Source organism: Chenopodium album, chromosome 14 (genome assembly GCF_948465745.1).
Source record: "Chenopodium album chromosome 14, dcCheAlbu1.1, whole genome shotgun sequence".
NCBI classification, from domain to species: Eukaryota; Viridiplantae; Streptophyta; class Magnoliopsida; order Caryophyllales; family Amaranthaceae; genus Chenopodium; species Chenopodium album.
The window spans coordinates 13,594,758-13,621,182 of NC_137847.1; the positions used below are offsets into that span (position 1 = coordinate 13,594,758).

The window sequence follows — 26,425 nt, forward strand, 5'->3', positions numbered from 1 at the left end:
GTTTACGAAGTATTGCTGGAAATGGGCCTTAAACTCCTCCTGCTCCGTGGCCCATGTGCCATCGTCCAACTCAAGAGCTCTGATTTCTGTTCTTAAGCACCTTTGTTTGACACTTTTGTAGAAAAACGCCGTTGACTTATCCCCAAAAGCATCCCATCGTGATTTTGCTCTTTGCTTCTAGTACATCCATATTTCAATAGCTTGGTCTTCAACTTTTTTCCTCTGCCTAATCTTATAAGGGTAGATATAAGGGTATCTTCTTGTTGTTGATCTTCTAAGCTTGAAGTAATTTGCTGCCAGTTTGGCCTCTGGTCCATAGTTCTCTTCTCCGAGCACCATTCCCTTATTTCCCTTACACTTGCTTTAATTTTTCTTTGAACTGCAAACAGAGGGGAGCCTTTTTGGTTCTTATTCCAGATATGGAGAATGATGTCCCCCACTTCTTGATAACCTAGACACCATGCCTCTATCTTATATGGAGTACATTTTTTCTTTGTACAAGGCTGAGTTTCCAGAATTAAGGGGGCATGGTCTGAGAACATAATTGGCAGATTCCACACTTAGCTCTTGGGAATAAAAATCTCCATTCATCATTTGCATAGGCTCTATCAAGTTGTTCATAAATCGGGTTTAGGGATCTATTATTACACCACGTGAACTTCGACCCTATGGCCTTTATGTTCGACAGATTATTTAGAAATTTCCAGTTCAAGAATGCATCAGTGCCCTGGATCTGATTCTTTCCACCAAGTTTCTGGTCACTACTCTCTAATTGGTTAAAATCACCAATAGGATATAGCTTCCCTTATAGTTGTTCATGATATCATGCAAAAGGTCCCATATTGCAGCCCTTTGAGGAAGATAAGGGCTACCATAGACATAGGAAAAATAATAAGCAACACATCCTACTAGTTTTATATTACACAAAATAACAAAAGGCAAGGTCTCAACAATCTCAATCGAGACTCTATCTGACCAACAAAGGAACTGACCTCCCTTGTGATCAACTGAATCCACACCTGTACTACCCCTGAAACCCAATCTGCTATGGAGATCCTCTCAAAAAAATGGCTTCTCTCCAGCAGAAGGGGGAGATTCAGGGGATAAAAGTAGCAAGAAACGCTCCTCCCATAAACCATTTATTCTTTGCTGATGATGCCCTTCTGTGTTTTAAGGCGACCCCCTCCTCCTGCAGGGCTGTAAAAAAGGTTATACAGGAATTTTGTCTAATCTCAGGAGAAGTCATAAATGAGAAAAAATCCTCTATTCTCTTTATCCCCAATACTCCCCCAAGATTTGTTCGTATCCTAAGGAAGCCCCTAAAAGTTAGAAGCTCTAATGAATTTGGAGTATACCTAGGAAGCCCAATGGATGTGGATGGACGTACAAGCTCCAAGTTCCAGGCTCTTAAAAATTCAAAACAAAATCACCTCTTGGAAATTTTCCCACCTATCTACTCCAGGCAAACTTCTTCTAATACATGGAGTGCTGGTATCGATGGCTAGCCATATCCTTTCCCAATACTGGTGCCCAAAGGTAGCCTTTAATAAGTTACAATCAATTCTTACAAGGTTCTGGTGGTCTTCGGACTTCCCCACCAAAAGAGGTATCAATTGGAGAAAGAAGGAGGCTCTCTTTCAGCATAAAAAGGATGGTGGTCTAGGACTTAAGGATATTACAGCTATGAACTCCAGTCTCTTGATGAAACAGAGTTGGAGATTGTACTCTAATCCGGAGCTCCTAGCCAGTAGAATTTTCAGAGCTAGATATGGTACAGATCCAGTGTCTCTTGGCCTGTCAAATAAACGAATCTCAAAAAGCTCTTGGGCAGCTAGAAGTCTTATTAGAGCAGTTAAACAATACAAGGATGTCATAGGGAAAAGAATAAGAGATGGACAGAATACCCTTATTGATCAAGACATTTGGGTTCAAAGGAAAAGAGTATCAATCAGAAGATCAGAAGGAAACAACACTCCTCTGAAAGTATCTTATCTGATTAATACTGATCGCAGCTGGAACTCTGGAATTATCTGGAGGAGTTTCGACCAGAACACAACAAAATATATCTTGGCCATTCATCTGCCCCAACAACCTACACAGGATGAATACACAAGGACTCTGGAAAGGACAGGAAATTTCAGATTCTCCTCAAGCTATTGGTACTTGATACAGAAGAATGGAGGAAGATGATGGAAACCAATAGCTGAAGACTTCTGGAAGAGACTATGGAAGTCGGGGCTCTTCCCTCGTTGGAAGCTTTTCATATGGAAAATTCTGCAGAATATATTGCCAACAACAGAAAACTTGGAAAAAGGAGGCATCATGGTGTCAAGATCTTGCCCTTTGTGTAACTCTCAGCTGGAAACCACTAATCACCTGCTTCGATTTTGTGAGATCTCCAAGAGGGTATGGGCATCCTCCCCTCTTGGAATCATTTCTGATAACCCAAGTTTTTTGTCTTGCAGGGAATGGATAGGCAATTTCATCACCTACTGCTTAGGAAAGAATTCAGTGGACAGCTCAACCCTTATCATGTTCATCTCCATCTTATGGTCCATTTGGACTCACTGAAATGAGATCATTTTTAAGAGCGTGAGTGTAAACCCCAATAGCATACTGGAACTTGCACAGATACACGCTCGACGATGTAATGAAGCTCACAGGCTGGAAGCATCCCTGCTGAATCACCCCCAACAACAAAGCACTATCCATCAAAGTCCTAAGATATGGAGCATAGGAAGAGTAAGCAATAGGCCTAGCCTCACTGTTTGTGTAGATGCTGCCTGGAAAAGGGAAACAAAACCATCTGGGACGTCATGGACTGCAGCTGCAGCTTGGATATCTACGAAAGCAAGGGAGGATCGCCTTTTTGCAATAAGAAGAGTTTTTGCAACTACCTCCAATCAGGCCGAATCTTTGGCAATCTTGTTATCCCTCAAAGAGATACCAGCACACTTTGGAAATATAATCATTCGTACGGACTCAGAACAAGGCCCTCCAAGCGTTAAAGGATGAACAACTAGCAGAGGAGGAACAGAAGCACATAGCAAAAGATATCAAGCTTGTAGCTTTACAAAGAGACTTTGTTGTTTGTATTAAAATGGATAGACAAGCATTCCAAGAGGCCCATAATCTTGCCATAAAATGCAGGATAAATGGTTGACTCTGGATGCTTGGATATCTATAAAACCACTGCCTAAAAAAAAAAAAAAAAAAAGGTTCACATCTTGAACAGCCATTTCAAGAAGTCACAAAATTAAGTGTCAAGAGTTATGTCTTCAAGAATCAAATACAAGTATTAAAGAGACATGAGGGTGCAACTGTCCAAAAATCAAGTAACTGACATTTGATGATATCAATCCTATTCAAAGTAGGTCCTAGATACTAGACCCTCTTCACTTTGCCCTCTCTACTTTCTGCCTAGTAGTCTGCTTTCCCTCTTGACACGACAGTCTTCCAAAGTCATTAATAGAGCAAACTCTTAAATAGAATGCTTTAATTTTGACCCCATAAGGTCGGATTATGAGATTAATCAAATGCATATTTGCGTTGACATAAGAATAAACCTGTACTACTTCTTGCTACCTCAATGCCAAGGAAGTATTTGAGAACTCCCAAGTCCTTCATATGAAAACAAGTACTTAAATAATTTTTGAACAATTTCAAAGCTGTAGAATTGTTCCTTGCAACAATTAGATCGTCCACATAAACAAGAATGTTAAGTTGAATTTATCCCTTTGTATAAGTGAAGACGGAGTAATCCGAGTATGATTGTACAAAACCATACTTCTTCAAGGCCGTAGCAAGCTTGGCAAACCAACACCGAGGAGCTTGTTTGAGGCCATATAAAAACTTTCGAAGATGACAAACAAGGCCTAGTTCATCAGTAGTGAAACCTGGGGGAAGTTTCATGTATACTTTCTCATTTAAGTCACCATGAAGAAACGCATTGTGGACATCCATTTGATGCAATTCCTACTTCTTTGAGGCAGCAATAGCAAGGAATGCACGATCGTGGTCATCTTAACAACTGGGGAAAATGTCTCATCATAATCTATGCCTTCAGCTTGATGGTTACCAAAGACAACCAATCTCGCCTTCAATCTTTCAATACTTCCATCGGAGTTGTATTTGATTTTGTACAACCATTGACTTGCAAAAGCCTTTTTCCCATGAGGTAATTTCTCCAAGGTCCACATGCCATTAGTTTCAAGGGCACGCATTTCTTCTTTCATAGCCAACTTCCAACCATTATCTTGCATCGCCTCTTTGAAGGATCGTGGCTCTTTGCCTCTTGTTATTGCTGCAACAAAATTTGGTGTTTTGCAGAAAATTTATCACAACTAACATAATATGCTATAGGATAAGGCTTACGTGAGGGAGGTGGAGCAATTGGGTTGAGTGATGCTTCGGATGGACTATTTTGAAGCAACATGAGTAAGAGTAATAAAGTCCTTGAATTTGCTCGAAGGAAATTTTGTACGGTGACCACACCCCATTAAGTCAGGTGTCGTGGCACCCTCAGATTCTTCCTCCTGAGCTGCTGTCATGGCTGGGAAGCTGGGATCAGCAGCTATCGTGGCTGCAGGTGAGCTGAGTTGTGCACCAGTCGCTTGTGATGTCGAGGGTGGTGGTGCAAAAATCACAGGTGGCTGCTCCCGTGGCAGCACCTCATCATTGTTTTTGAAGGTGTGAAAATAATCCATATTTTCACCCAAATTAATTGTGGTAGTCATAGCATCAGTAGCAGTGTCAATGTTGGTACTTTCGACATTCAACTAAGGGTATACATCCTTTAAAAATCGTACATCACAGGACACAAAGAATTCCTTTTTATCTAAGTCAAATAAATACCATCCCTTCTTCCCAAAGGGATACCCAACAAACACATTTACGACTACGACTTGCAAACTTATCACCTTTTTCCCTTTGATTATGAGCAAAGCACAAGGAACCAAACACATGTAATTCACTAAATAAAGGTGGGGAGCCAAACAACATTTCATAAGGTGTTTTATTGTTTAGGAGGATAGAAGAAGTACGGTTGATTATATGGGCTTCCGCTAGAGCACACTCCCCCCAAAAATAAATTGGTAACCCCCCTAAAATCGAAGGGCATGAGCAACATTGAGAATATGTTGGTGTTTTCTCTCTACCCACCCATTTTGTTGAGGGGTTCTTACACACGAGGTTTGAAACAAGATACCTTGGGAAAGGAAATAATTTTCAAACAAAAAAATTCGGTGCCATTATCACTCCGTACAATTTTTATTTTCTTTGAAAATAGTACATAAAAGTCCTAAAAACTTTCGTTTTATCAATCAATAAATTTATCCAAACTACACGAGAGTAATCATCTACAAAAGTTAAAAAATAATGAGCACCACAAGATGAGGGTTCGGCATATGATCCCCATAAGTCACAACATACTATCTCAAAAATACGGGAAGCTTTATTTTTACTTAAAGGAATTTTGTCTCTAGTGTGCTTAGAACGATGACACACATCACAATCTTTATTTAAATGACCACTAGAATTGCTAAGAAAAGGAAGTAGCTTTACAATACTACTAGAAATAGGCTAATTTTCGACGGATTGGTTTCCGGTGGACATGAAATTCCGTCGGAAACATCGAAAATTCCAACGGATTTTTATTCCATCGGTTATTTCCGACGGATTTTAACAATCTGTCGAAAATTCGTCGAAATAAATGGGCTTTCCGTCGGAATATATATATAAACCTTCCCTCTTAAAACCCTAAACCAACCCGCCTCTTCTCTCTATTATTTCCTCCTCCTTCCTCTTCTCTCTCCTCTGCCCCCCTTCTTCTCTTCTCTTCTATTCTTTCCTTTTCTCTTCCTCTCTCCTCCACCCCTTCCTCCTCTTCTCTTCATCTCTCCTCCTCCTTCTCTTCCTCTCTCCTCCTCCTCCTTTTGTTTCTCTTTCTCTTCGCCTCTTTTCTTCTCGACGGAAAAAATGGGTTTTTTTTCTCGATGGTCGAATCCAGACTCTTTAATGGTTGTTTGGCCGGAACATATGGGTGTTGTGTAGTCGATGTTATAGAAATTAATGGTTTTTTGGTCTAATTCGACCATGAAAAGTCTAGATCTAGACTTTTCATGGTCGAATTGTCCTATTTAAACCAAATTCAAGAATTTAAAGCCAACTTCGGTTATTAAGGTGGGTTTTCGACTCTTTAATATATTTATTTTTTTTGTTTTTTTTTAAATATTGTCGGTTGTTGGCTTGTTGTTGTGGTGGGTGTGGATGTGGATGTGGTGGTTGGTACAGATCTGGTTGATGTGGTGGCTTGTTTTTTGTAATTATTATCAGTTATTATGTTGATGTGGTTGATGTTGTTGTTGAGTATATAGAACAGGAGGAGTAGAAGAAAGAGAACTAGAGGCAGACTCTGAAGTACTATCTTCATGAGAAATAAAATTAGAATGCAGAAAAGAAGAATTTTATTAAGGAAGAGGAGAAGATGGAGGTGATGGTGTGGGGTTAGGAAAAGAATCAAGATCATCTGTGAAATTTGTTGTGTGTTTGGGAAGAAAGATAGCAGGATAAAGATGATTGGATTCCTTGTAATGTAGGAAATTGATGTTCATGAAACACCACATGTTTGGTAATATAGATCTTGTAAGTGCTCCAATCAAGCACCTTATATCCTTTCTAGTGTAAAGCATAGCCAATAAACATACCACCAGTAGCCCTGGCATCAAACTTGGTTTTATGAACCTGAGAGGTTGAATAGAAACAAAGACAACCAAAAGATCTTAGTCTGTCAAGGGATGCTGGAATATTATGGAGTTTCTAAAAAGGTGTGCAGTAGTTAATGTTCTTAAGTGGCATTATATTTACCAAGTAAGCTGCACATAGAACAATCTCACCCCAAAACCTCCTAGGCAGCTTAGATTGAAAGCTAAGAGCCCTGCCTGTCTCCAATAGGTGCCTGTGTTTGCGTTCCATAACTCCATTATGTTGTGGAGTGTCAGAACAACTTGTCTGATGAATAATGCCATTGGTAATATAGAATTGCTTCATAGGACCTTCAGTCGGCTCCAAAGCATTATCAGACCTCACACACAAAATTTTAGAGTCAAATTAAGTGTGAACATATTTGGCAAAATTTTCATGACATTTACAGCATCAGATTTATATTTCAGTAAATGAACCCTTGTGTATCTAGTATAATCATCAACAATAGTGAAGAATTGATTGTATCCATTATAAGTATGATCCTTATATGAACCCCGTACATCAATATGAATTAGCTCAAAAGGCTTACAAGACTTTATTGAACTCCTAGGAAAAGATTTCCTAGGCTACTTAGCAACAGGAGATATTCTACACAAAACAGAATCACTACAATCCTTAACATTCCAAGGTAAAATGTGTTTAAAATTGTGAAAAGGTAAATGGCCTAACCTAAGATGCCTTAACTCTGCTTCTTAGTGGCATTACTAGCTTTATTTCAGCTAGTATTATTACAAGATTTAGAAACTTGACTAGACAAATCATGACTAGGAGATAACCTCTGATCTTCAATGCAATATAAACCAGCATGCAGACTACCAAGAAGAATTGAATTATGTGAAGGGCCCTGAGCAAAACATGCAGTACTTGTGAATAACATTGAACAGTTCATATCCTTGCATAGTTTTGGAATTGAGAGAAGAATAAACTTGAAGGCAGGAACATGCAAAACATTAGTTAAGGGCCTGTTCACATTTACTGAACTAAGTTGAACTAAACTAAACTGAACTGATTAGAGCTGAACTAAACTGAACTGAACTGAAATGGATATTTTATGAGAGAAGGAAATTAGGAGCTGAACTGAATTGAAATGATTGGAGCTGAACTGCACGGAACTGATTAGAGCTTAACTGAACTGAAATTAAGCTGAAGTGAACAGGCCCTAAATGTATACTATTGTTTATAACAACCATTCCTAGCTATATACAACACCTCAATCTTACTTCCATCTGGAATTGTTATGGTATTATTAGAACCAGATAGCTTTTTATAGATAGAAAACATGCTCAAATTTGTGCAAACATGATATGTTGCACCACTATCTATCAACCAACCCATATTTAGAAAAGATGAGAAGCAGAATTTACCTGCCAGATTAGCCTCAGAATCTACATCAAAATTAGATGACCAATAAGATAATTATGGGGTAGGTGGTTCATATAGGTTTTTTTCAATTAAATGGGGGTATAAGAGCAACTCCAATGGTTGTAGCTAGGGAGTTGCTTGCAATTTTCAAAAGTTTCTAGCTACTAGCTTGACCATTGGAGCTAAATAAGCTAATTTGCTTGACAAAAAAGTTTTTAAAATTATTGGAGATTAATATATTAAAATAATTAAATTTCTAGGGCTAATTGAAAAAGTCAAGCTTATTTAATTAGCAAGCTAGTAGCTAACCATTGGGGCACAAAATAGCTATAAAGCAAGTTAGCTTGAAATTATATGTGGCATGACAAGCTAATTTAACAATTAGCTTACCATTGAAGTTGCTCTAAGTGTTATTTCACCATAAAAATTGAATAAGCTAATTGAAAATTTTGAAAAAGAGCTTATTTAGTGGAATAAGCTCTTTAAAAAAGCTTCCCACCAAACACCTTGATTTAGCTTATTTAATAGTTAATAAGCTAATATTGGTCAAATAAGATTATTTTGCTCAAATTAGCTAATAACCAAACACAGCCTTTATTTTATTTAGATGGTAAAAGCCAATAAGTGATTTTCGAAGGTGGTAAAAGTCAAAATAACCAAAAATAAAATAGTACTCGTAATATTTTCAAACTTGGCCATCAATGCTCAAAATAATTTAGCAGCCTTATGAAAAAAAAATTTAAAAAAAAAAAAATCAAACTTGGCCTCCCTTCACTTATTGACTGAATTTTTTTTTTCATTTACACAAAATATATTCATCTTTTACTTCTTCGTACTTTCTCTCATCCTCTGTCTTTCCGATATACTTTATGTAAAACGTGTTTTTTTTTTTTTTTTTTTTTTGTAAGGTAAGAAAAAGGAAAGAATTAGGACCGCTCCTCACGAGGGGCGATCCTAAAGCATCTGAGGTGAGAATGGGGTATAAAGCTGAAGAGGTACAAAATGGAATATCCAATTTGTCGGTGACAATATGCCCAACATTTGCTATCCAATCTGTTGCTCTATTTGCTTCTCTGTAGACATGCCGGAGTTCCCAATGGGGGAATCTGAAAAGTAGGATCTTGATATCATCTATAATGTGATCAATTTGCCATGGGGTCGACCAAATACCGTTTACTGCGTTGACAACTAGGAGGTTGTCCCCTTCAATGTGAAGCTTTTGTATTCCTTGTTGGAGGGCGAGGATGATTCCCTTGTGGAGACCAAGAGCTTCAGCGACCAAGAGCTTGTGCTGCAATGGGTGTACCTTCACTGTCTCTGATGATGACTCCTGCTGCTCCTGAGTTGTTTTTTACCAAACCGTCGAAGTTGAGTTTGAAAGAATTGAGAGGAGGTGCCTCCCATGCAACCAACTGAGTGTTTGGGTGGTTTGAGTGAGGTAGATGATGGGTTTAGGATCTCTGCATTGGAGACCCCGAGCTTAAAGAGGTATCTATGAGAATGCGATAATTCCACTCTTCAAACGCAAATTGCGCTCGGTGGAAGGTTCTAACAATGCTAAAAATCTCATTCTGGAAAATAATAGAGTTTCGTTCTTTCCATATACTCCATAAAAGGAAAATAAATATTCAGAGGGCAGAGTTGTTTTTCCGAATCGTAGATAATGTCTTTATCAAGTCTGTGGGTGGTAGTGAACCAGGAAACCAGTTTTGGATTAAAGTGTTATTCCAAATTTCTTTGGCCTTATCACAAGTAAGAAATAAGTGGTCGTGAGATTCCAGATAGGCGGAACAAAAGGTGCAATGATTAAAAGGAATAATCTTCCTTTTATAAAGGATGTCTCTAACTCCAAGACTATTATGCATTATTTGCCATAAGAAGATTTGGAGTTTAGGCGGGATGTCCAATTTCCATATCCAACGATGCGGCCATTTTACAGCATTTGGCTCTAAATCATGTGCTATCCATGTAGCCGACTTCACTGAAAAATTTCCCGAAGGCGTAGGGCCCCATACTGGTGTGTCATCCATTTGAGAGTTGGGTAAGGGGATGCCTATGATTAGTTGTACAATATAATTCAGTAATAAAGAACAAAGCTTATGTTTATTCCAAGTTCGATCGGGGAGAATAAAGTCTACAACCTTTAAGTTAATGTTGACATGGTGGCCTTGAAACTCTAAGGCTTCTAGGAGACTCTTGTTCATCACCCAATTGTCTAGCCAAAAATAAATGTCATTGTCATTGCCAATTTTCCAACGAATGCCTTTGCGCAGAATTTCCCTCTGCGCAAGAATGGTTTTCCATATATGTGAGTTTTTAGGTTGAAGTTGATAGTCAAAAAAAAGAGGAGCTATGGAGATATTTTTCATTTATAAGTTTAACCCAAAGATTAGTAGGGTCTGAGAGAATCTTCCATCCTAACTAAGCAAGGAATGCTTGATTTAAGGGAAGGGTTCGCCTTAAACCAAGGCCGCCATGGTTCTTGGGTTTGCAAACTTTATTCCATCCTATTAGAGGAGTACCATTTTTGTCTTTATGCTGCCTCCAAAAGAAATTTCTATGGAGGGAGTCTAGATTTTTCGCAATATCAGTGGGAAGAAGAGATGAAGAGCAAATGTAGGACGGAAGGACTTCTAGATTACTTTGGATTAAAGTATGGCGACCTGCTTTAGAGAGGTAATTGGCTTCCCAAGAGCTTATTCGTTGATTGGTGCTATCAAGCACTCTCTTAAAATCTTTTTTCATAGGGTAATAAGAGCTAAAAATGACCCCTAAATATCTTCCGAGAGAGGACTTGGGTGTCATGTTGAAATGGGCTGCAAGGGTAGTGCGATGACTATTTGTAATTTGACGTGAAAAAATGATTGACGATTTATGGAAATTAATTAGTTGACCAGAGGAGGAGCAGAATTCATCTAGTATTCTCTTTAAATTATTACAAGCCGACGTTATAGCTTTACATAAAACTAAGCTGCAAAAAGGAGACATGGAATATTAAAAGAACGACGAGCAATTTTGAATCCAATCCCTGATTTATGTTTTTGGCTTTCTAGGGATAATTTTCTAATTAGAACTTCCATGCATAAGATAAATAGATACGGAGAGAGGGGGTCCCCTTGTCTTAGCCCCCTTGAAGGCTTGAACCATTATGTAGTTTCTCCATTGATTTTAAGAGAACATGACACTTTGGTGACACAATCCTGGATCCAATGAATCCATTTCAAAGGGAATCCAAAACATTTAAGGGTTTCCCACAAAAAATCCCATTCAATCCTATCATATGCTTTTTCCATGTCCATTTTTAGTGCACACCAACCCGTTTTATTTTTTGATTTATGGAAGGTGTTAAGTATTTCTTGCACTATAAGGATGTTGTCATGTATCGAGCGATCGGGGGTAAAAGAATTTTGTAAGGGGCTAACCGACTTCTTTAGGATCGGACATAGACGATTAACCATAATTTTTATATGGCTTTGTAGATTGTGTTTACCAGGCTAATCGGCCGAAAATGATTTGGGGTTTCCGGGATATCTACCTTGGGTATTAAGGTAATAATAGTGTGGTTCACAAAGGGAGGAAGCTGCCCATGCGAGAAAAAACTCTGAATCGCTATATTGACGTCGTTCTCAACTATTGGCCAATAGGCTTGGAAAAATTTAGCCCCAAAGCCATCTGATCCGGGGGATTTATTTGGATTCATATCAAAAAGGCTCTTTTTATCTCTTCTTTAGAGATTGGGCTTAGGAGTGTGTTACAATCATCTGGTGAAACAATTGGTTCAATGAACGAAAGATCAATTTGTTGACTAGTCGGTGAATTTGAACTGAATCTATATTTGAAAGATTCTAAAAGAAGATTGTGGATTTCCTCCCTAGATTCTACCCAAATGTCATCTGTATTTTTTAATCTGTAAATTGTATTAAAAGCTATTCTTTTACGCATTTTATTATGAAAGAATCTTGTATTTCTATCACTTCATTTATAAAATTTGCATGGCTTAATTTATATTACAAGATATAAAGACATAAAGTATAAACCGATTATGTAAATACTTGAGTTATGGATTCACCTACTAAAATCCAAGTGGAATTAGTTTAAAGATTGAGGTCAATTGATCGAGTCCACTGTCGTATATCGGTCTGGAATGTAGGCACAACTCTTTTGACAAAATTATATTATTCGGCAATTTTTTTATGCGCATTTGTTTTCAAATGTATATGAATACGAAATACGATTTTTGACCGTTCTAATAAACGAGTTGGATTATATTAAAAGTCTATTATTTAGTTCATACTAACAACTTGTGCATTATTTCGCAAAGGTCGCAAACATTTGAGAATTGTTTTTTTTTTTTTTTTTTTTTTTTTTTTTTTACATATTTTTCAAATTTTATTAATAATAATTTTTCTAGTTGAAAGGAGGTAGTGTGAATGAAATTTAAACCCGGCCCGTAACCTTATTGTAATGTTGGATCTTGATACCATATAAAAGATCCATCTCAACCAAATATTAAAACTAATAGTTGAAGCTTATGATCGACTAATATACTCTATCATATTCGATTCGAAGTTTTTCGAATATTCTAATTTCATTTTGGATCAAATATTGAATTAATGCTTAGTGATTGCCAAGGACGCGCGTGTCACATTAATTAAGGATAACCGTTATGTTCCCTTTTAGAAAATGGTCACACATACTTTGAGGTGGTCACCAGCAGGTTAATTCGGATCAAGTAAATCAATTTAGGTCAGGTCATTTTAGAACAAATTTCATTCGAGTTGATTTCAAGTTTGGATAAGGTTTGGGTTAAGGTTGAGTCAATTTTTATGTTATTGGCATTTGGCAATATGTTATTCTTTACAAGATAATCATAATAGAAACATCGATTATCAGGCTGGCATATACCAAGCCAAACTAGTAGGCATGGAGTCAAATTAAAATCAAATTGCTATTTTAAGTAAAGTTTAAAATTTAAATCAACTAAATAGGAGTTGATGAATTTTGTCGAGCTCAACTGCTCAAGAAGACTTGGTCCTTGTTGACCTCAGTCCCCTTATTTCATGTTGTCATATTTAATTTGCTACTAGCCACACTCCTACAAATACATGTTCGACTCTTTTCCAAAAAGAAAAACACAATAGAAATAATTGAGATTAAGATGGGCTCTTCAAAAGCAATTAATCTTCTTTTCATCGTTTACGCCTTGACACTTCTCGTCTCCTCTGAGGTCCCATCAGCTCGACTGCTGCTTGAGTCCGACTCAACTCAACAGACCGGTTAGTTATCAATCTTGTAAAGATTTATGCTTTAAAGTTTAAATCCTTCTATACTTACTTTTTAACTATGCACACAGTACGTATTCTACGTAACATGATTCAATCCAACTTTTATTACAGCGTACTTTTTTTTTTTGTTTATTTCTCTTATCGTTTAGTATAAAATCTGGTTATCTTATTATGTCTTTTTTTTCATTGTCGGATGATTCATGTTAACTAAACCCAAATCAAACTAACGCTTAGAAGTAGTAGTTGTATCGTTTGGTAAAAAAAAAAAAATAAATAAAATAAAATTATTGCTAATGCCTTAAACTATGTTAATAAATTCTGTATTTTGTTCAGCAGAGTCCAAGGAAGGGTCTGAATCTGAAAGACGTCCCCATTTAGTTCCTAGAGAATTTCCTCCGCACTATTTTCCATCTCAATCAAAATTTCCACCTGGTGTAAAAACGGCTCCATGAGAATTGGTCAATAATTTTTACTGTATGACTTAGTTAGCAATAACTGAGCTTTGAAAGTAAAATATTCAAGTTTATCTCTTTGTAAATTGGGAGGTCGAAACATAATTAAATTGATTGCTTCACATATTTGATTTGCCATGGAATGGATTTTTCATTCCTAATATACTGTCTTTCAAGTAGTATGGGTCATTAATGTAATACTCCCTTTATTTTTTTTTTTTTTTTATTTTTTTTTTTTACATCACTTTTTTTTTATAGGTGCTTTTTTTTTTTTTATTTACATCACTTCTATATATAGTAACTTTACACTATATTTTATTATTTCTCTCTCTTAGTTTAAACCCCACTCACATTAATTTATCATTTCTCTCTCTCATGGTCCCCAAATACCCTTTCACATATTTTTACTTTCATAGTCCCTACATTACTTTTACCATAATAGATTATTCATCCACTCACATTATTAATTCATTCTCCTTAAACTCCGCGCATTTGCAAGTGATACAAATAAAAAAAACGGAAAGAGTACAAATATGTAGTAAATAAAATTATATGGAAAAGGTTGTCTATTCTCTCTGTTTTAATTAATACTTATCTCCGTTTTTTTTTTTTTTGTTAATACATTTATTTTTAAGAAATTTATTTTTAGTTGACATGTTTATTTTTCGGATATGTTTTATACCTTATATTTACTAGTGTCTCCCACTTGTTTTATCATTCTCACTCATTCTCTCTCCTTTCCTTAATATGTGTGTTTAAATTGAACGCGTCAACTAAATAGAAACCAAGGAAGTATGAGACTAGTACTTCTTCCGATACATTATTTTGATCATAAATATATGAGAAATTCGAGGGACATCCCAATTTATCTTATTGATAAAGAATTTTGTTTATCTAATAGCAAGTTTGTAAACAAGTAGTGTTTAGTGGGTAAAGCTTTCTTCTTCTTCATCCCACCCATCACCATTTCCTTCATTTCTGTCGAGTTAACTCCATTGAAGGAGCTTAACTGCTTAAGCTTCTATCTTACCAACCTTCCACCGCACCACCACTCCAACGACATCACCATTATCGACGGCCCAATTAAACGAGAAACTCTATAGAAAGGGTGAAATCAAGGGCAAGGTCAACCCTAAAGGGTTGGGGTGACCAACTCCTCCATCGAAGGTACTATTAAGCTTGATTTCCTCCGTTGAAGAGCTTGTTCTTCTCCATTGTTAGTTCTGAAATTTTTAAAAATGATATTAGTGCCTAAAGTAACAGATTTCTGACGTTAAAAATATAAATTGTAAAATGACTATGTTGCCCATAATTGTCCAAAATACTTCACTATTTTAACTCTAGATAAACAGCTAAAGTGCTAAAGTTTACCATGAAGATAAACTTGTATTTTATTCAGAAAATTTACATGATGATCCTCTATTTTTGGATTTTCTCTTTGATAGATTTATTTATTTTTAAACTTTTACCACAGTCTCTAGTGCCTCTATACATTTGATTAACTCTATGTAGTGCACCCATTCTCATTATAATGGCTAACCAATGCTGCAATGGCTCATTATCTAACCTTAATGATTAAAATAAAGACTAATCTATCCTTACAAAAACCTATTTCATGATTAATCTTTTTGTAATTTATTTATTAATGTTTAATTATATATGTTGATGGTCAAATTAATTCATTGACATTCTTCCAAGTTTGATTATGTCAGCGATTATACAGCAAGCTAATTATTTAAGCATCATAACTTCTACAATGATAGATTTTCTTTTTCATCGTTTTTGAATTTACTCTAATCAAGAAAAAATTATATCAGGTTTCAAATAAGCATTAACCATTTAATTTCTATAATTTTTCATATTTATCCTAAAAAAAAAAAATCTAAAACATGTCCAGTCGATTTGATCTAAATATAAGCTTTGACCACTATTATCAGTCATGCCAGTTTAGTTTTGCTCTTAGCTCCATTAGTATATATAGTCATATATTGGGGTGAGCAAAAAATCAAGGTACCCTGATCAGGAACAGAACCTATTAGAAATCGCAGGTTTCGGAACCAAAACCTGCACAAGAGATTCCGGTTCCTGGTATCAAAATGGAGAATCTGTTGCAACCGGTTCAGGTTCTCACCAATTTTTTGGAACTGGAACCTGTAGGGTATTCTATAACCTGATAAAAGTACCACTTGAGTTCAAATTATATACCAATTCTAACCAATTTTTTTAAATAATAAATATCAAAATTACAATTATAAATAAATACATTAAATTTGCTCAACAATTACTATTAGCTCATTTTATTTGCGAGTTATAAACATTACTTGGTAACCATCTTGTTTTCCTATAAAAAGTTATGTAACAAGTTATTAATTATATTACAAGATAGGGTACCTTGAATCGAAATCGGAACCGGAACTGGAACCAAAACCTACACTCAGTTCCCAATTTCCAAGAACCTACTCAACAGGTTTCGATTCCAGTTCCCAATTTAAGAAACCTATTGCAACAGATTCGGGTTTCGATTCCAGGAATTTTAACAGGGTACCCTGTTATGCTCACCCCTACTCATATACAAATATACAATACAATGATAATCGGGTCTAATAAGTTAAGTTCAGATAAATTTTATTGTAAAAAATACACTATAATAAATTCTCTCTTTTGTTTACCGAAGTCCAAGGAAAGATCTCTATCTATCAGACGTGCACTTGTAGTTTATTTTTCATCACAACAAACATATCCTCCTGGTGTGAAATTGGCTCCATGAGAAAATTTTGTTTTGCAGGGTTGTTTATAACTGTCCGTTTAAGAGGAAAAATACCACCAAGTCAACCAAGTTTTACTCCTGGTGTGACTAGCAGTTCCAGCCGTATTCCAGGGAGCCGAAGGAAGGAAACACACGGATAATGTGTACTAAGTTAATGGAGTACAATAAAGTTCAGCAATGTACAAATGATAACGTTCAGCAATGTAGCGAGTTCTTCGATTAAATATCCAAGTATACGTACAAATATTACATCATAGTTGGAACATTTATAAATGGTGCTTCATGCATCGAAAATTTCGAATGACTCATCAATGGTTGGTTACTCCAGCCTCAATTCTTTCATAGCTACAATTGAAGTATCACAAATAAGGAGAGAAATATATTAACATAGGGTTAAAAAAATACAAGTATAAAAGTAATTGCCATTTTAAACTTTAATATAGAAGATCTTATCATCCTCCATATTCTTTAATTCAGGGGCGGATCTAGGGGGGGTTCAAGGGGGTTCATTGAACCCACAGATTTTTCGGAAAAAAATTATAAGTTTTAATTTTTTTTTTTTTAAAAAAAAAAAAAGAAAAAAAGGGTTAAAACTAATTTATGTGAGATAAATAATCAAATGTTAAAGCCTGGCACATTGGTAAGGGAGTGATTGTTAGAGCATTGAATCTCCTCCTTAGGTCTTGGGTTCGATTCCTGCTGCCCTCATTTTATGTTTTTATTTTTTTTTTGATATTTTTTTCCGAGTTCTTCTGTTCTTAATGAGTTTGTGAGACCTCTTATTCCTCTACTCCTCTTAATTCTTAAATCTTTATTTAATGGTTAATCTCATTTAATGTTTTTATCTTTCTTTTTTGTAATTTTTTTCCGAGTTCTTCCGTTCTTCGTGAGCTTGTGAGACCTCTTATTCCTCTACTCCTCTTAATTCTTAAATCTTTATTTAATGGTTGATTTTATTAAAATTAGTGATAATTAGTTAATTACATACTAATTTTTTTAATTGGTTTTAATATATTGTTGAATACTTGAATTGTTGACAAATTGAATTGTAGAAACTTAGAATTTAAAATTTTTACTTGGTCTTTTAATTGATAATTAGAAGAAGTTTACATTGTTAAATTTGTGTTTATTGGGGGCTTGAGATTTTTTATTTTTATTTTTATGTGTAATATTGATTTTTTGCAATAGAAATATAGATTTATAGAAGTAGTAATGTATTAGCACGCTTTAATTTCAAACTATGAAAACTCGAAAAATGCTTTTGTAGGTTTTTTTTTTTTTTTTTTTTTTTTTTGTAAAATCCATCCATTTGTAATTTAAAAAAAAAATGAACTTATGTATTGAATATTTAGTTAATATATGATCATCATTTTTTTAAAAATTCCGAACCCACAGTTCGGAATTCCTGGATACGCCACTGCTTTAATTCAAGCAAGTTTTCATGAATTATAAATTATGAGAGGAGCAGAAGTGAAACCAATCTTGAGCAAAAACAAGTGCTTCCACCATATGGGGCTGCAGAATATTTTGAGGTTGTTTCTGCAAGCAGAAGTGAGGAAGCACTCATTTCCAACAGGGCACAGCAAGAACACCACATTCAATTCTTCAGCCGAAGAAGGTATGATACAACGACCCTTATATAAACACATGCATCTATGTTCAATTTTCAACATAATCAAAGCTGTACAGATTTCAAGCTGCAAAATATTAAACAAATTCTAAAACTTAAAAATTAGAGTTAAAGGACTGTTTTTCAATCTGATCTTACTTCTTTGAGCCTAATGAGAGACCGAGTAAAATATTAATAAACTTCATATATAACACATCACTTCTTGGCACAACCGTTGCATTCAGTAGGAGCTCCTCAAAAATTTACCTAATATTGAAGTCTGTCCAGTTAAGTTGCTGTATAGCAAGCAATGGAAATGGTGCATCGGTTTCTCGAGAGTAGGTGCATATCTTCCAGTATTATACGCAGGTGATTCAACACCCCTCTGAACACCTTCACACAGCATGATATCTTCTATCTGAAGTTTTTACAGATATAATGTCAATGGGTCATTTCTAAATCCCTTCATTACTTTTTCAAGGTTAGGGGGGGTCCAGGCAAGGGACAATCGTGAATATATTCACAACAAATCTAGAACAGTTCTCACATACCTGTACTTCTTCGCTGTCTTTTAGGCTTTTTTCAATGAAAACATTATCATCCTACAATAAACAACAGATATATGAGCATACCCTGCACTCAACAAGTACATTTTAAACAGCAAACTCTTAAATCGCACGCTTTCATCTTTTGGTAAAATTAAAGATCCTCCAGAGATATACCTCAAACCCAGTGTGAATCACCGATGCACAAATTGCAATCTCATATGAACAGCAATCCGGCATAATACCCAAAATAGATCAACAAAATTGTTGAGAGCAACAACATACCTATATAGCCACTCTTTTTTATTTTTTTTTTATTAAACATACCTATAGTTTTTTTTTAAGGTTGCCCACCCGGTTCACCGGAGCTTAGCTCCGACTATATTCGGATCCGACTCGGGTAGCACACCTGGCTTATGGTGGGTGAGTCTCCCGACAAGAGTTTCTGCATACGGTGAGACTCGAACCCGAGACCTCCCTTAAGTGACATCAAGTTGCTTACCACTTGAGCCTACTCTTGTTGGTATTAAACATACCTATAGGCACATAAATAGTAGTTGTATTGTTGGATTGTCAAAGTTCATAGATAATTGTGGGTGGTTGACAGCAACATACTTCTTTGAGTCACTTATTGAACAAAGGTAACATAAACTTAGTTTTTCACAGGAGATTGCTGTCGTATATTTCCATTATAAACAGCATGAGTATAAAACTCTAAAGAAGAAATCTCACCTTCAACGACACGTCAAGAAAGTAGTCAAACACGACTTGGCATTTCCGTGGTCCCAATGGGACAACAAGGTTGGTGTCCATCCAAGGGCCATACCTATTATATTAGCAGTACATGAAAAAGAGGTCCAGGTCTCAAGGAAGTTAAAATATGCAGAAAGTACAGTTGTAAGAAATGGAGCAACAGCAACTTCTTAAATGAAAGACATATTCACCTGTTAATCATGAAGTTAGGATAAACAAATGCATAGAGTGCTTTCGATCCAAGTCTGTCAAATTCACCTCCACTTGCACATCTTTGGATGCTAACTTTTTCAAAAATCTAATGCAATAAACTAGATGTCAGATCAGATTTTGACATTATTATAGAATTCAGTTCCCCTTAATAACTTGCTTTGAAACAAATATATAGGAGACTAAAAAAATATTTTAGTATCTACTTTCATCAATATATGTTATATATCTCTTGGGTGGCATATGTAAACCACCTAAGAATTGCAAGTAAAATCATATACTATATAAGAGAAATAATGACCATACTTCACTGCTATATGTGTCCAAGTTAAGCCCAGAAGCAAGATTTTTGTGTGCATATGGAACATGATAGCCACCATCCAAATAATTGTCACAAAATACCTGAAATAGGACAAATGAAGCAAGCATAAAATACTAACACAAGTCAATAAGTCAATTAATGCAAAATGTAGTTGACCTGTAAAAGATATTTTCTTTGCATTCAGCAGAAAGAGAAACAAGCTTTGTGTCTCAAAGAGAAACTAAATTTAATTAAACCAAAATTAGGAGAGTGTTACAATATCTAACTGCAAGCTCAGACCTTCCAGTTACACTCTAAGGTGTACTCACGTCTACAAATGTAACTCAAAGAGGTGTCAACTCCATTGGAACTAAGCAAGCCAGCTGAACTGCCAAGCCAGTCATTCTCCATACTTCCAAAATCAACTTCCTTCTTGGAAACACCTAGGTTGATAGCAATAAATGGCCCCCATGTAGCAACACTTATGGGTACAAGTCCATACTCCTAAAAACAAAGTTGAAAATCATTATAGGAAAGAAAATTAGGATGGCAAACATCAAGTTAAGAAATATTGCATACCTTAGGGTCAAAATTCCGCAATCCTGTAATTCTTTGAGCCTTCAGGAGATTTCCCTCTAAGCCATATGTCCATCCCTACAAAATGATGCAAAAAATCTTTGAATAAATAGAGGTTATTATACCATTTAAATAAGGAACTTTTTGTTAGTCGAACAAACCTTTTTAATCTTGGAAAAAAAATTGCCAACAAAAAACTTTAAAAATTTAAAACAAATTTGACAGATAGATAAACAAAGAAAAAGAGAGTCACTAGGATATGTAGGTCAAAGTAACAAACTCTGATCTGCTAGAGAAGTAAAAATTGTTAAAACAAGATATTCACTACAATCAAAAAGAAAAATGCATTTGATCCATAAACTGAGGCAAGTTTCACGTCTGCCAACCTGAATTAACGTCTACAAAGACATGCAAGCATTTATTAAAGTGGCATGCTCTGGATAATTGATTTGTAACAGATTTGACAAGGTTTTTAAGGAAGTTATGATGCATCTCCTGTAGTGGAACCACCGGTACATCATTGAACCAGAGTGAAGCTCAGTGACCCATCCAGGACAAGGGAAAGGATAGAGAAACAGCAGGGATGGAAAGTGGCTAAAAGTAGGCATATTACTAGGAAAAAGGTCTAGGAGTCAATTTCTGAGAAGAAATTTTGATCAAGTTTCCTGCCTTGCAAAGTTGCATTGATGTCTGAGGCACTATTGACTGAGAGTGAAACATAATATGATGACTTGATGGTAGTTCCTATTACGCCATATTTTAAAAATATAATCAAACTAGCATCTTGAAACATTAGCAGCCAAAATGACTTGAAGAAGAATATTAAGGAATTTGCCTAGGTATCTTATATACCTCAGTTTTATACTAGAGTTTTAAGTTAGATAACACAATACAACTACAGAAGTCAAAGTCAAGCACAGATAAGTATATAACAGAAATTTTCTGTACGGGAGGACTCAATGATTTCTGATGGAGCCCAAATCAATAACAAGTCAATCGATTCGTCGTGTAGAAGATAATTTACCTCACTCTTTACTGATATCTATGCTGAAAAACCCAGTTATGGGAGGTTTCAAGGTCAACATAAAAAAACAACTTGCAGATGGTAGAAAGTCATGTTACAGACACTGAAGCTGTCATGGACAGAGACATTATGTTTATGTTAGCTAGTTTTGCATATAAACATGTCTAGGAACATATGTAGCAGAGCACTTTCAATCAGATATCTAAAAAAGTAGAGCACATCAATTAGATATAAGATTGAGGCAGATAGCTAACTTTTGCAGCTAAATGTTTACTCTTGCAAATTGCCTAACATTCTATAATTCATGGTTCCATGGTCAAATGTAAAAGGATTCTATGTTTGTTTCTATTTTTAAAAGATTTAAGTACTTGCATTTTACAAGGCCTTAGGCCCTCCCCGAGGAAACTGAAAACAATGAAAAGTAATACTATAGGAAACTGGGATGGGAGTGAAACTCACATGATAAGGGCAAACAAAGCAGGTTTTTCTACCACTTCCATAAGCAAGAACGGAAGCATGATGGCGACAAACATTATGAAATGCATGAATCTCACCATCAGCATCTCGACATATCACATATTCCACGTTCCCCAATCTGCCATGGTTAACAATAAATTTTAAGTAGTTTGTTTCCAGGGTGATAGTCAGAAAATCAGTAACCGTAGAATGCTCCCTCACCCCCAACCATTACACACACACACACAAAAGACAGTAAAGAAAATCGCACCTGCCAGTGAAATAATCATGAGGATTCTTTATCTGATCAATGCAACCTATAAGTTCAAGATAAAGATTGCGACATCATTACCATTAATTTATAATAAATAATGATAGTCGTACTTCTCTACAGAATAAATTCACATGCATTTGAAGGATGATAAGAAGAGTAAACACTTAAAACCTATTTAACCTAAACTCTCTATATAGTACTTTCAGTTTCAGCTTGAAACAGAGTCCTTTATTCATGCCTTTTGCTCATTTATCTCTGTATTGCTTTTAAATACACATTATATGACATTTTTTCTATAAAAGATAAATCATGAAGTTATAAAACTTAAGCTAATTAAGGGTCTAGCTCAAGCTGTTTTAGTAGCTTTTAATTGACTGTCAAGGGTTAGTTATCAAAAGAGCTATATAAAGAATAAGTAATAAGCAAAAGTAGCCAAATTCCTACTCTGAATTTAATTACTGGAAAGACCAAAATGGATATCTGTATGATTTCTTATGAAACTTAAACTACAACAATTCAGTTGCATTCCTTCATTGAAAAGAAAGTATTGTTGACAAACATCGTGTGCAATATACAATATATTATTCTACACTGAGAACTTTTGCTCCATAGGCAACTCCTAATAATGTTCCGATTCTTACCAAACAAACTGAACAGCAATGACAAAACCAGATACAGATACTACAGAGTATCATCCAAAATAGATAAATGCCTACTGACTTCCTCAAAGACCAATAAGAGCTAAGAAAATGGCATCATCCCCAAGTTTAGCAGCAGCAGCTAAATTTGGGAGTTCTGAAATTCCGCCTTCTGTACATGAATTCTCTTTTACTTTTAAGGATTTTGGTCTACGCACATGCTTTGGCTTACCTGGCAACAGAAAGCTACATGAGCTTCCACTGCCTGTAAAAGCCTTAAATAACATAGGAAAATATCTACTCATTAGATATCTTTTATGCTATCTTTGTCCTTTAGGACCAAGGAATCAAGGATACATACTTCATTTTTAGACTTTCAGTAGAAACTAATAATTCCAGTATAACTCGCCAAAGAGACAATTTCTCATACTTAGATATCACTGATTCTCCAAAGTTAATATTAATCCTAGAAGCCCTTACAAGCAAAGTGAGCATACCCATATCTCAGAAATAACCATATATCAACCAATCTACGAGTACACTATAATGCATAACACTGTTACTATACCGCGAACACAGACAAGATCACAGTCTTCTTCCCTCTACTATATTAATGACTTAATGTTGTGGGTCCAGGCGTCCAGCCCAAGTCTCACTAACATGTGTTTTATTTTGGTCCATTTTGGATGGCCTATTTGCTTGGCATTTTACTTATTATGTTTAAGACCAACCTTTTTTTCTCTTTTTTTTTTTTTTTTTTTTTTTTTTTTTTTTTTTTTTTTTTTGAGGAATGGTTAAGTCCAAATTGGGCTTCACCGGCTTAATTTGAAGCTTGCTTAGTACGCTTTGGTAAAGTAATTCTTGCTAAAAAGAAGTCAGCAAGTGAGAGGGTGAATATTAAGACAATATACACACAAAAATAGAGAGAACGGGAGCACGGGTTTTTGAGCTTATTCATTTTGAGGTTTTCAGAGACAACTTCCAAAAAACTGACTGTTGCCGGAAATTCAACCATCAGATCGTTTTGTCAGTTTTTGTTGAAGACACATAGGACCTCTTTATAGACAGTTGAATCGTCGCATGAAGCTCTGGTTCGTCCGACAAACACCAATGTTTTAGTGATTTCTACACCTTTTATCTGTCAATGTCGTTTTTACACTTCACATTGAAGGGGTTTTGAAGGGGTTTTCCATGTATAATTCCTGTGAATACTTTGCAATTTAATCTTCCTACTATTGTCGTGTTTATATTACATGTGTAGCTGATTTTTGTTGGTGATTAGTTGTTGTTATTATTTAGGTTCATTGGATTGAATTGTTGGTTGGTTGTCTAGATTGTGACTTGGTGGGTGTCGTGGTGACTCCCCTAGCTTCCCTACAATTAAGCCTGCCTTACAAGCATACCCAATTAAGCAAAAATAAGGTTTCCAACATTATATATTTATATTCCATAATATCTTTGTTTTAAAAGTTCATCTTTAATCATCAGAATCACCCTCATAATCTGGTTATCACTTCACAAGCCTAAAATCTTAACACCAATGTAAAAAATACCCTCAATTATCCAAGACTAAAATCTTTAACAATGCTTCAATACTAGCACATATTTAATTTTACCATCATCATTTTGGCAGAAATTTTAAAAATTATCTGGTTGTTTTTGTTATTATGCCAAAAAAAAACGAAATTTGCAGAAAATTATACGAGAATTTAACAGGTTAAAAAGTAATAAAAAAGAGAGAAAATTGAGTGAATTACCTATTACTCGCCATCCATTGTAAAAGACACGATCAATTTCAAGGGAATAAAAAGAAGAATCAAAATACCATGAACTGGGTGGAGTTACAGCTTCTTCAACAGGAATATTGGGATCAAATTCATGAACAATTTTGTGGGTTGATTGAATTGAATTTGAGAGACAATTTGTGAGTTTAATGGGAGTTTGATTTTTACGAAATGAAAATATTGAAGAAATTCTTTCTATTTTGGGAATAAAATTGAGATTACTTCCAAAGGATTGCAAGATGACATGATTAAGTGGGTTTTTGGTAGCAGTTGACATCAATAGTGAGAGTGTTAGCTTGATTAATTGATCACTCTCGTAAGTACAAATGTTGTCAATAGATCACACTGATCACTTTAATACCCACTGCAGAAGTAAGGAATTGTTGGTTGGTTTTTGGGATATTCGGAATGGAATGTTTTTTTTTTTTTTTTTTTTTTTTTTTTTTTCTTCTTCTTCTCTTCTTCTTCTTTCTTTTTTTGTTTCTTTCTTTCGTTTTTTCTTTTTTAGTTATTTATTTATTTATTTTACAAAGAGAACTTCATAAATAAAGAGCCGTTACAAAGTGTGAAGGATACATACTAAAGGGAAGAAACTACAACAAACTAAACTAGTAAATCCACTAAACATAAAGAAAAAAAGGCTTGTGGAAATCAACATCCTTGCGGACCTTCGTGACATGGATGGAATTGGGATAATACTTCTAACGCGTAATAACCTGCAAAAACACAATTCACCTGTACTTGCTGAGGCTATAAAGATAGTTAAAGAACGGAAATGATAGCACCTTAGTAGAGGAACTTTAACATAGAAATGGAGTAGATATTTTGATGGAATTAGTGGAAGTAAGGAAATGCTTCTGGTAAAGGATTTAATAGACTATTATCTTGTCTACTCCTGTTTTGGAATGGTATGGAGTTAGTAGACTATTATCACGACTCATGCCCAACAGCTTTGCTAGAGTCAATGCGGTCATGTGGGCTATAGGCAACAACTTGGGCCAAGGGAGATGCTCATGGGTGCTGCTAAGCACCTTCTCCCTATAGAGCTTTATTTAGCTCAGGTGTTGTTTTGCTATTGAACACCGCATTGACAGTAACACGATAATGGACCATTTGGAGGCTCAAATGGAGCTTAAACGAGCCCAACTTGGTGACCCATCGTTTTTGGACCCAATGAACATCATGGTGAAGTCGGTTTTCCAAGTTGGGTCCACAAATGTCCATATTGCGCTACGAGGTTTGAGATACGCTTGGAAGCTTCTAGAACATTTTAGGATACTCTTGTACATACTCTTAGTGCTAGAGATTTGTAGAATACTTCGGAAGTATGTAAGTACATACATACGAGTTGTATAGCCAGGAGTTGTACAGAAGCCTCTAGAAAAGATAGCTTCTAGGACTCTCCATTTGAGGAGGTTAGAAGGTTCTAGAAAAGAAGTCTCTAGGCACTTGGGAGCCCTATAATTAAGTGTCTTCCTGTAAAATCTATATGCACTGAAAGCTTAGTCTTGTATTGATCTCAGTGTAAATATATATAGCGTACAAATGTGAAGGCCTTAATCAAGCTAGAATTGAATCAAATAATGCCATAATCCTATGATATGCCAACCATATAATATTCCAGTAT

General features: G+C 35.5%; 2 protein-coding genes across 2 annotated transcripts; one reads left to right on the top strand and one right to left on the bottom strand.

Annotated features, from left to right (window-relative positions):
* The first annotated feature begins 1,067 nt into the window (after positions 1 to 1,067).
* LOC145577814 (uncharacterized) lies at positions 1,068 to 2,190 on the top strand. The gene is made up of 2 exons (XM_081635250.1): positions 1,068 to 1,462; positions 1,572 to 2,190. Exons 1-2 carry the CDS (start codon positions 1,068 to 1,070, stop codon positions 2,188 to 2,190), a joined length of 1,014 nt encoding a protein of 337 aa, XP_081491376.1.
* A 16,079-nt stretch (positions 2,191 to 18,269) lies between these two features.
* On the bottom strand, positions 18,270 to 25,612 carry LOC145578968 (choline monooxygenase, chloroplastic-like). Its single transcript, XM_081636264.1, has 10 exons — positions 24,772 to 25,612; positions 22,374 to 22,419; positions 22,106 to 22,241; positions 20,626 to 20,700; positions 20,347 to 20,550; positions 20,052 to 20,147; positions 19,727 to 19,833; positions 19,515 to 19,608; positions 18,789 to 18,839; positions 18,270 to 18,655 (listed from the first exon to the last, which is right to left on the bottom strand). The coding sequence occupies exons 1-10, from the start codon at positions 25,073 to 25,075 to the stop codon at positions 18,479 to 18,481; spliced, it is 1,290 nt and encodes a 429-aa protein (XP_081492390.1). The 5' UTR covers positions 25,076 to 25,612; the 3' UTR covers positions 18,270 to 18,478.
* Between the last annotated feature and the right edge of the window lie 813 nt (positions 25,613 to 26,425).